This window comes from Lepidochelys olivacea, assembly GCF_965140295.1.
Source record: "Lepidochelys olivacea isolate rLepOli2 genome assembly, chromosome: 10".
Classification (NCBI taxonomy): domain Eukaryota; kingdom Metazoa; phylum Chordata; order Testudines; family Cheloniidae; genus Lepidochelys; species Lepidochelys olivacea.
In genome coordinates, this window is record NC_140420.1 from 65,434,466 (window position 1) to 65,446,838 (window position 12,373).

At 40.5% G+C, this 12,373-nt stretch overlaps 1 protein-coding gene across 1 annotated transcript in view; it reads right to left on the reverse strand.

Moving 5' to 3' along the window:
* Nucleotides 1–11,907, reverse strand: part of SECISBP2L (SECIS binding protein 2 like) — a 52,704-nt gene extending 40,797 nt beyond the window's left edge. The window contains exon 1 of the mRNA XM_084641692.1: nucleotides 11,509–11,907. Within this exon, the coding sequence (XP_084497818.1) occupies nucleotides 11,509–11,595 (87 nt within the window). The 5' untranslated portion in view covers nucleotides 11,596–11,907. The remainder of the gene's footprint in view (nucleotides 1–11,508) is intronic.
* Nucleotides 11,908–12,373: the final 466 nt, after the last annotated feature.

Consider the following 12,373-nt stretch of genomic DNA (forward strand, 5'->3'; position numbering starts at 1 on the left):
CAGTGAAAGTTCTCAAATCCTCCCAGAGGGCCAATAACAGCACTGAAGATAGTGTTCAGAAAGCAAATGTTTATATTTTTTATTTTGAATTTCTTAGAAATAATAAAACTGTCATACAACTTTAGACAATTCTTCGCCTGCCAGAGAGTTTTTAGTGTTTGCCAGACACCTGGCAACGCTTCAGTTCTGTCAGTTTGTTGATGTTTGGCCTCAGTGACTGAGCAGTTGAAACCTTCAGGATTGTAGCAAGATGTGCATCAGATAGTTGTGTTCTGTATTTTTACTTGTTTATATTCATTCCACGGCTGACTCTCGCTGGCAACTAATGCTGCTGCCTCCATGGCTGACGCCGCCCAGCGACTAGTGATGGTCTCTCTGACCCTCTCCCCCAGCTAATGGGAGATGCGGGGGGTTGTGCCTGCAGCCGGTGCATCCAATGAAGTGAGCTCTAGCTCACGAAAGTTTATGCTCAAATAAATTGGTTAGTCTCTAAGGTGCCACAAGTACTCCTTTTCTTTATTCCATCTGCAATTTTTGTGTTTCAAGAACATTAACAAATTTTACCATGAAGATTAGATCAAAGTTACCACATAAATAAAAATGAAATTTTGTCATACCGTCTTTTCAAAATCATTTTGAAAGACAAGAGCCCCAAAATGACTAATCTAAAAGGTTTGCTAAATTGTTTAGCCCCTTTTACACTGAGCCAAAAATAGATGGACTGTAATGATTTCACTTTGAGTTGAAAAAAGATCACTTTGCACCCATACTTAATACACTGTCAGAGGCTGCTGAAGTGAGACTGACACCTGTACTCTAGTTATATTCAGGGGCTAGACTCAAATTTGGTTGGTTGTGGAATGTGGATTTCTAAGCCTGCTTTATCCCCAATGCAGACAAGAACTCCAGTGACGCCAACCAAAGGAATTTAATTGGTCTTAATTTCCACTCTTCCAGTAGCTGGCAACCCTGCAACATAGTGTATCATGTGTAATAAGCAGTGCTCTGTCCCCTGCATTCCACACCTTCTACAGAGTTTTCCAAATGAAATGTGACTAGGACCGAGTGACCACTTGCTGTGGGACAGTTGCAAGGATTAAGTTTTCACATCTTTGTTATTGTATATATTAAATGAAATATTTACCAAAGACAATCCGAAAAGCAAAAGAAGAAACCAATCAGACAAGCAGTATAGATGAAGTTTACTATTTTAGAAATGAAAGCGATATTAAGAGTACTTAAAAACTAAGGAAAAGTTAAATAATGGAAGCAACAATAAAGTGAAGTGTTGCATCTACCAAACTGCATTTCTGGAAAAACTTCCCTCTCTTCAATCGCTTTGCAATAGAGTTATGCACTGAGAAAGAACTAATGCATCATCCAAGAAGACCTAATCTGCTGTAAAGATAGGTAAACATTAGAAGTTTATGGTTAAGGTGATAGTACGATGGTAGCTCTTGAAGTTTTAGCAGGAAATGCAGGAGGAGGATACAACTGTGACGACGTCAACTACAAAAAAGGAAACCAACTGGAAATGGAAAACCATGTGGTAGTGTTTCAGAACATGACCAGACGACCTATCATCCAGTAACTACTAATAGTTCTCAAAAATGCTTATTACATTATGAAATTTGCCCACTTATAGCACATTAATATATAAAATCTACAACATGTGATCCACCAAAGTCTGCATCACAGTAGAGCAAGTACCTTTGTGCTAATCAGCTGCACTTTTGGCAACTAAATAATGAACGAGAACCATCTTGAGCAACTTCACTACAACTCACAAAGCTTCATGCAGAGGAAAAATGGTACAGTAGTTAGGTCACTCACATGGGACTTGGGAGACCCAAGTTAAATTTCCTCCCAACTTGAGACTTCCTGTGTGACATTGGGAATGCCAATTAGTCGCCCAGTAGCTCAGTTCCCCATCTATAAAATTGATAACACTTCCCTGCCTCACAGGGGTGTGGTGAGGGTAAATCCATTAAAAATTGTGCTCAGATAACCAATTAAAGGGAGTTATAAGTACCTCAGACAGAGATTCACACAAATCCTTCTATTCTGAATTAATTCTTAGTTTTTATGATAGTCCAAAAGGACCTAATTAATTACCAAGTATTTGCACCATAATAGCTCCAACTCAGGATTTGCCCAAGAACAAAAATGGGAGAAGTGCTCATGAACAAACAGTAGCTCTCTTGGACATAGCAATTTCCGCTCATATACAGCTAACCCATTTCCATAAAGGGTTGTGTAGTCAGGCCAAAGCCATTTAGATATACAAATACGGCATTGTTCATGAATGGCCGAAGAACTTCCAAATGGTTATTCCAGTTCTATTTCTTCCTAGCAATACGAGACAGTTTTGGCCCAGATACTATGCAACACATGAGCACTGACCAGCACCATAAATAGGCTTTCCAGTTATTTGTCGTCCAGATGGGGAAATACTTCATATCACTAGTGTCATAATGTTAAGATTGCCCTCAAGAATTTGCACCACCTTTCTCTGTTTTTAAACAGCCAGGTGCCCTTCTGATCAACCTAATGGCCAACAAAGTGAGACAGGAGAAAGAACTAAGTATTTTGTGAAAGTATCCTAGGTAGGAATTCTGGAATGAGTAAGCTTCAGTAATGCAATGCACTTCCAAGAATGCTTTTCAAGCATGGAGAAGATCATATTTTTTAGGACCATTGGTCACTGCCTCTCTCATCTGTACAGCTGTGAGGTGTCTGAAGTCCAATGTCTCATCAGGCTGAGACTGTGTTCCCAACAGGGTTTTAGGGAATGTGTGTAGAAATACAGAGATCATTACTTGATGTCAGGTCACTGTAGAACTCTGTCATAAAAAAGACTTCTCTTTACCCTTCCTTCCCCAAACTCCACCACTTTTCATGATTTATTTGATTATGGCATAGTCTTTAAGGTCAAATGTAACAATCAAAAACAGCTGATGAGACCCATCATTGACTAAGGCAGGAGTTTAGGATTTCCTGTAAAGAGGGGCTCTGCATTCTGTAGTCTGTCTCCAATTCACTGAGATTATCTTCACCTGTTAAGGCATCTGTACAATTACTCCGAGTTCATAGATTACAAGGCCAGAAGGGACCATTGTGATCATCCAATCTGACTTTGTGTATAATACAGGCCACAGAAATCCCCGCAAATAATTCCTAAGACATATCTTTTAGAAAAGCATGCATTTTTTATTTAAAAATGGTCAATGATGGATAATTCACCACAACCCTTGGTAAATTGTTCCAATGGTTAATTAACCTCACTGTCAAAAAATTATGCCTTATTTCCACTCTGAACTTGTCTAGTTTTAACTTCCAGTCACTGGATCATGTTATACCATTTTCTGCTACATTGAAGAGACCATCATTAAATATTTGTTCCTCTTGTAAGATACTTATAGACTGTAATAAAAAAAAGAGACGGTTAAGAGTTATCAAAATGAGCATAGGAATGGCCATACTGGGTCAGATCAAAGGTCCATCCAGCCCAGTATCCTGTCTACCGACAATGGCCAATGCCAGGTGCCCCAGAAGGAGTGAACCTAACAGACAATGATCTAGTGCCTTTATTATGGTGTCTTTGAAAAGTGTCCATGCAGCTTGCAGGGATTTCACTCTAGTCACTGTACCTTTTAATTTCTGTTTAACTAACCTCCTCATTTTTGCATAGTTCCCCTTTCTGAAATTAAATGCCACAGTGTTGGGCTGTTGAGGTGTTCTTCCCACCACAGGAATGTTTAATGGTGTTATATTATGGTCACTATTTCCAAGCGGTCCTGTTATAGTTACTTCTTGGACCAGATCCTGCCCTCCACTCAGGACTAGATCGAGAGTTGCCTCTCCCCTTGTGGGTTCCTCTACCAGCTGCTCCAAAAAGCAGTCATTTAAAGTATCGAGAAATTTTGTCTCTGCATTCCATCCTGAGGGGACATGTACCCAGTCAATATGGGGATAACTGAAATCCCCCACTATTACTGAGTTTTTAATTTTGATAGCCTCTCTAATCTCCCTTCGCATTTCATCGTCACTATCACTGTCCTGGTCAGGTGGTCGATAATAAATCCCTACTGTTATATTCTTATTAGCTCTTTGAATCTATCATGTTTTCTAATCCTTTAATCATTCTCATAGCTCTTCTCCGACATCCGGCCCTCAATTTATCAATATCCTTCTTTAATAGGGGGCACCAGAACAGGACACAGTATTTCAGCAGTAGTCATAACAGTGCCAAATACAGAAGTAAAATAACCTCTCTACTCCTACTGAAGATTCTGATGTTTATGCATCTCAGGATCGAATCACACTGAGTTCATGTTCAGCTGATTATCCACCATAATCCCTTTTATCTTTTTCAGAGTCATTGCTTCCCAGAACAGAGAGTCCTCCACCTTGTAAGTAGGGCCTACGTTCTTTGTTCCTAGATGTATATATTTACCCATATTAAAACACATATGGTATGCTTTGGCCCATTTTACCAAGTGATCCAGATTGCTCTGAATCAGCAATCTGTCTTCATTATTTACCTCTTCCCCAATTTTTGTCAAAAGGAAGACCAAATACACAATCTCCTTTCTCTAACAAAATGTCATGATTTTGGGGGGTTCTAGCTGAGGATTTTTAAACCTTTGAGGTTGTCAATACTGTAATACATGTCAATTTTATAGGGAAGAGAGTTTTGCCCTTCATATTGATGTTCAGTTTTAACTTACAAAACGTTATGCAGTCGCTCATTATATATTTCAGTCCAACAATTACAACTCTGCCAAGATGACATATATACTGAAGTGACCCTTTGTTTTCTATATAAGAGCTACTGTAGTCATCAACAGCTGCAAAGACAGAAGATGACACTAGCAGGACCAGACTGGTAAACTTTGTCCTATAGTTATAGCACTGTATGTTTAATCTTAGAAAAGTTTTTGTTCATTGTACCGTAATGGCATTCAATATTACCCATTAAAATAGGATCTCTTGTCTTCTATCTAGGAAAGCAATGTTAGGACTCAGATATTTTTTCACCACCTACAATGTGAGAAAACAGATGCATAGGCTACATTTCAGAAAAACAGAATAAAGCTGATTGTTTTACTATTTAAAGCCTGGAAACAAGAAGTCTAGTTGCAAAACATAGTAGGGCAAAAACATAGATTCTATCATTTTAAAGCAGTTTTTCCAATTTTGCTCCTGAATCTTGTGTTTCAAATCTTCCATAATAACTTAAATATGCAGACAAGTCACACACTTCATCTATTTTAAGACCAACTTTGCAAACACAGAAACCAGTGTTACTATAATTATTTGACTTCTAAGTGGCATGTATTCAAGGAACAGTAAATATGCAGTCTAACTGGACAACAACAGAAACAGCCCTTGTAATACTGTCTGAAATATAATTATACTCTGACAGATTTAAAATTGTATTTCCAAGATAATACTATCATGTTCAGGTAAACTGGTCTCCATTCAAACATTTATGTTGTGTGAACTTATTTTCCCCCCTACAGATCTTCCACCATCATACATCCTTAAAGGTACTAGGTCCAAAGAAAATACAGTAGAGAGTAATGGTTTATGGCTGCAGAACGAAAATATATTTGAAATTCATATTCAGGTATGAGTTCAAGACTGCCTGTTTTATCACAGCACAAGCTTTACACAAAGTTGAAAGTTTAATTTGCTACCCATTCACTGAGTATTTTAAAACAGGTGAAAATCTAATCTTAATCTGTCATGATTTTGCAGTTGGTATGCTTTGGTTGGAAAGATTTGCTTTAGTTGACATGATAATCCCCACCTCGTTTATGATGAAAGCCAGTTATATATGCAATAATGGCAAGATAGCATTAAGGCTGAGATGCTACATATTTCTTTGAGACACACACAGTAGCTGAGGTAATGTCTTTTATTGGACCAACTTCTCAGATACTCTGATTCCTTCTCCAGACCTGAAGAAGAGGCCTGTGGGGCTTGAAAGCTTGTCTCTCTCACCAACAGAATTTGGTCTAACAACAGATATTACCTCACCCAACTTGTCTCTTGAAAATAAGAATCATACTATTTTGCAGGAGGATTATTTTGAAGGGACACTCAATTTAAAATTCATATTTTAGTTAGGATCCATACGTGAACAAAACAAAAAATCTGAATACTTAGATTACCATAATCGAAAGATCAGAGGAACACATTTGTGTTTTTCAAGTGTGATTACTTTATACTAAGTGTAGCCCAGTCAATTTCTCCTCAGCTGTGTGGGTCTTCCAAAGATCAACACAGAGAAAAAGAAAATGTAATTACCCAAGACACTCAGATTCATACACTGATAAGGCCCTTTGTTTTCAGTATTTAATGAAAAATTCCCAGGTTTAAAAAAAACTATAATTTGTTTTTTTAATTGATTTTTACCAAAATTTTGGGCCATTCAGGTACATGAAAATACTGATTATGTTAAGAAAAATTCAATACATTACATTAAGTAGATGTGTTGATGTTAATAATGCTATTCTAAGAGCACAAAGAAGAGGCTGTCTGTTAAAGTAAGGCAATGTAGAGGAAGACAGATGCACATGAACGTGTGTGTGTGTGCGTGCACGTATCTATGTACATTCTGTTAATGTACGGCTCATTAATAAACTGCAACATTTAACTACTTTATCTTTTAGTACTCTTACCTTCCTCTATTTGTCGCTCTTTTTCTGTCCTCCCAACTCTCAGCATTAACTCTGGTATTACTCAGAAAATTGTGAAATTAATTTTTTGCACTGATTTTCACTTAACTTTAAATTTCTGTAAACAACACTGATAAATTCCTGAGAAAATTAAAAAAACAAAACAAAATAAAACTGAAAGCAAAGGGACTTATACATTAGGAAAGGTAATGTAACATAGCAGTTAGAGGAAGGAATGGGAAATCAGGACTGGTTTCTTTTCCAAGCTTTCATTGACTTGGAGAGTGACCTTGGGGAAGTCACAACTTCTATGTGCCTCAGGTCTACTCACCAGTAAAATGAGCACATACACATATATGCACATACACACCCCTCAAATGCATATTGTAAACTTTAATATTTATAAAAGTGCTTTGAGATTTTTGCAGGAAGGCATTAGTACAAAGCATGACATGAGTGGGACTTTTCCCATTGGTCAACAATAAATCTGTCTAATAGCCACTAGAAGACTTACGGACATGCATATCTATCATTGCAAAACAATTCTGATTCTTTTTTAAACACACTGAAGACCTTGTTCTGGTTATAGTTCAATCATATGAAAATAAGAATCCTTACACAAAACATCCTTCTGGCAAGGACAGCTTTGTATTATCCTTAAGTGACTTCAAAGTTTAACAAGAGAGAGTGTGTGTAACTTGGAGTTTAGCCTAACTCTTCTTTTTCCACTATAATAGACAAATCTCTCAATGTTCATATCCTCAAAAGAGAAATACAACTGGAAAAATTGGACAAAACAAAAACAGCACACCTACATCCAAATTACTTGGGTAATAAGCACTCAGCACCATAATAAAACCATAACTACACCTCTACCCCGATATAATGTGGTCCGATATAACACGAATTTGGATATAACGCAGTAAAGCAGCGCTCCAGGGAGCAGGGCTGCTTTACCTTGTTATATCTGAATTCGTGTTATCGCAAGCAGTTCCTCTGCACACACCCCCACTTGCTGTGCCTCCCCCCCGCCCCAGCTCACCTCCGCTCCGCCTCCTCCCACGAGCGGGATGAAGAGGAACCGCTCCCTTCCCCAGTTCATCTCCACTCCACCTCCTCCCCTGAGTGCACCACCGCCGCTCCTCCCGCCCCCTTCCTTCCATGCTTCCCGTGCCAAACAGCTGATTGGGAAGGGGCGAAGGGAGAAGCGGAGATGCACATGGGAGGAGGCAGAGGTGGAGCAGAGGTGAGCTGGGGCAGCGAGCAGTTCCTCTCCCTACCCTGACATAACGCGGTCTCACCTATAAGACGATAAGATTTTTCGGCTCCCGAGGACTGCATTATATCGGGATAGAGGTGTATCTGTTGGCGCTACTTTCCTTGCACTTTGTTCAAGCAGACGACAAACAGGCTGTTTTTAAGTAACAAATACCATAACTCAGGACATGTCCGTGATTGATGTTTTGCAATTCCACTAGATTTCCTAATTGTGCTAATAGAGTTCAAGGCCTTGAGCATAGCCCTAAGCAAATAAACACATCCTAATTTTTGAATTTGAAAATAGTATCACCTTATTAAAAAAAACCACAAGTTGTTTCTCTTCTCCTAGTTTCCTACCACCACTCCCTTGCGCAGAAAACCTGCAAACAACTTTGTGTGACCTTGCCTACAGTAGGAAAATAACCCATGGTTGACAACAGACGCCATCCAAACATGCCATTTAACTGCATTTGAACACATTAACTTCTGGCACTGACAGAACCAAACCATTCCAGCACCCATTACAGAAATCGCAACAAATCCCAGGGTAGAATAAGGGGTTTAGAACAAATTTCTGTAACATGTCTCTCTTTATATTAGTAACCCAAACTATTTAACCACAGTAGAGAGGGGCTCAGATATTACAGTGATACAAAACTAGCTAGAGGGGAGCTAAGGGGAATCCACAGATGACACTTTGTCACTTTAAATTGTTTTGTTAGCCTAGACAAAAAAATAATACAAGATGTGTGATGGCTCTCTTCCTTTAAGACAGGTTTTTGTCCAAAGAGATGAATTATGTTAATACTGACAATCCCTTTTCACCCCTCATTATACATATAACATGCAACAACATTCACTCTTCTGACATAAAATTCAAAAGCTTATGCTCAAATAAATTTGTTAGTCTCTAAGGTGCCACAAGTACTCCTTTTCTTCTTCTGACATAGTTATACTCTAAATCACATTAACTGTTCCTATGAGATGAGGAGTTGATTTTATTCTAGTTAGTCCCAAATAAACTGTAATGCTACTTTCTCCCTCCCCCAAAAGATTATTTACCTAACCACTTTCATCTCATGACTGTAAGCTTTTACACTATTTGTCAGTTGTCCAGTGCCACTAAGGAGAAAGGTGCGCAAATCAAAGAATTTCCAAGACCCGCACCAGCACCTTAAAATTGTGATAAAAAACAAACAATTTTACACTGATAAAAGCACATTTTAATGTTTTTATTAAACTTATTGAGTTTGAACCTTAGTTCAGAGTATTCCTATGCAGGTTACTACTGGCTAATCAGAAAGCATGTGAAGCAAGACAGTTACAGTATTTCAGAAAGTTACCTCACAATTATTCACACTAGCATACTATACCATAGTCATGGACCAGGATCCCATTGTTCTAAGCACTGTACAAACAGGACAAAAAAAAGACAGTTCCTGCCCCAAAGCTCTCAGTTGTGCTTCTTCTGATATGAAAGGGGCTACATAAAAAGGGTATAACCATAACTGAGAGCTTCACTACTTAATGGGGTGAATAACCATAGTGATTTTTAGCCCTCTCATGAGCCAGGAAAAAATGCTTAGGGTGTGTGAAGTCATCTGTGATTAAGAGTTCTAGCAACAAACTTCACAATAGTACCACAATTCTAATAAAAGTGAACAAAAGACATATATGAAATAATTAACAAGAAGCATAGAAAAAAGTTCCCAATTTGGCAGAATAGTCTAATTTAATTTTAGTTAAAAAAAAAAAATTGTTCTATTTCTGTACACGGAGTCATCTTTTCATCCTTTCTCCATAACTATCTGATTGCTTGAAGTTATTACTCATCATAACACACAGACTGCTAGTGAAGATAGACATTGTTTACTAACTCATCCTTAAAATCTATACACAAAATGCAACAATTATTCATACAAAAATAACCCTTTGTTCAATGTCTACTGTATTACTGAAGTTTAGAATTAAGTCAATTGAAAGGATAACCCCAGAATTCTGAAGATTTTTCAAAACTGAAAGTCATAACTGGACTATATTTGAATTCCTGCAATTAGGGACTTTCAACACACATTTCCTTGAAGAGCAGCTTAGTAATAATAGAGATCTTATTAGCAAAAAGAAAAGTAGTAGTTGCGGCACTTTAGAGACTTTGAAAGCTTGTGCTCAAATAAATTTGTAAGTCTCTAAGGTGCCACAACTACTACTTTTCTTTTTGTGAGTACAGACTAACACGGCTGTTACTCTGAAAAGAAATCTTATTAAGTTTCACATAGAGGAACTCTTTAATTTTGGATTTTTTAAATCATCATCTTCTTGTGATGAAGAATTTTACTGTGTTCACATCAATAAAACGTTAAACAATTGTGATTGAGTAACATTTTAAAGGCTCCTTCATTCATGTCCACAACAACTTGAAAAGACCCTGAAAAAGTAAATTGATTATTTGGTGGCCCTCCAGTTAAACACATGAAGGGGGGGGAGGAGGAAGGACTAAAATTGTTCCAGGTGCTATCTAAACCTTTTATCTGCTACAAACTAAGGACAGGCAGGGCTAGATTGTGCCCTGAATGTCAGAAACTTACATCTACCCCCTTAACGAACAATGATTTTAACAAATCTACATGTTTCATACACTAGGGAAATGACACATTATTCGTTTTGAGGATGTTTTTAAAAGTCTCTCCTGCTGATTTTGCATATGTCAGATGAAATCTCATTTACTCCAATTGTCCCAGCAACTTGAAACACGCCAGGTAAAAGAGCAGAAAGGCGTATCACAACATCTTAGATACAAAATTATGAAAATGACAAACAACAACATCGACTTGCACAAACTTCAAGTTAATACAGGAAGTGGGTAAAAAGGAATGAGGTCAGACCTACTGTATTTCAGCTGCTATTTTAACGCGCCCCCACACACTTCACAAGACCCTCTCCAGCCCAACAGAGGGAAAGATGGCTGGGGGGACAGGTGTTAGGCGTGTGTTGTCATCCCCACTCCAGGATCCCTGTTTAGGAGTGAAACGTACCCCCAAACAAACATGAAAAGATCGAGTTTTCTCTTCCGTCAACAGCAGCTGGTCCAATAAAGGACATTCCCCGCCTCGGCTCGCTCTAGTTTTCTGGATAACTTTTCAAGACTAAAGCCCAGATTTTTTTGGGGGGGGGGGGAGAGGAAGGGAGGGAGAGGAAATAGCTTTTACACCCGCCCTCCCCAATGCCCATACACACAAACACACCCCTGTTACAGATCTTCTCCTGAGCCCCCCAGGAACCCAGCTGCTTGGAGTGCAGGCCCGAGGGCTGCAGCCGGTGCCCACCAACCCCCCTCAGCTGAGCAGCTCCACTGCCCCCTCCCCCGCCTCCGCTTTACAGCTCTGTCTCCCGGCTGCCGCAAATCCCCGATACCCGCCCGCCCCCTCTTCGTCCCCGTCTGCCGCTCGCGAGCTCCTCGGCCCCGGCACCCCTCGGCTCGCGCACACCCCTTCAGCCCCCCTCCAACCTCTCTCATTGTTTACAGCGCGCGTGCTCGCCGCCCCGGGCCCGGCCCCTCCCTTACCTTGTCGTCTTTGTCCATGGCTCCTCCAGCTGGGCTGGGGAGACGCGGCGGAGTGTCAGGATCAGCTCCTTTACTGTTACTGAGCATGCGCCAATGCTCTGCGCATGCGTATTAACATCCCCGGAAGCCACAGCCCCTCACTTGCCGTCAGACGCGGCTACCTGTTGAGAACGGGGGTAAACACCAGGCCGCCGCCGCCGCCTGCTCCCCGGGGCGGCCGAACGGGATAGTGGGCGAGCGCAGAGGCAGCACTGGGGCCAGGGTGTGTCAGCCGGGGGAGTCAGAGCCGCTTCCTCCGTGGCTGTCCCTTCCCCGCCCGACTCGTTGAGCCGCTCCTGCATATGCCGGAGCCGCGACGACTGATACGGAAACCGGCTCCAGGCTGCGCTACTGATGGGCGGCAGCCAGCGGGCGGCATCATCTGGGACGGAAGCTGGGCGGACCCAAGCCGCGCAGAACGCGTTGACTAAGTGGCTTTGCTGGCCGGCGCCTGCTGGAGGCCAAGGGGCCTAGTGGTTAGAGCGCAGGACTGGGCGCCAGGACCCCTTGGCTCACGTGTCAGCTCTGTACGCTACTTACCCATGTGTCGGGGGCTCTGAGGATTGTTTAACTCATTGACGCACTTACCTATTCTAACTGGTGGCTGAGTCTAAGTTGTTTCTGTGGTTATTCCCTGTAACATGAAGACACCAAACCCCTGATCTTGCAAACACTTAAGCAGAGGTTTAATTTTTTGTTTGCAGGATTGGGGCCAAGTTTATAATTTCCTTAAATGAATGATGTTAATAGAGGTACAGGCCCAAAGAAGGGCAGCTTACCTTGTATATCATGGACTGCCCCTGAAAACCGCCCCCCCTCCAAAAAC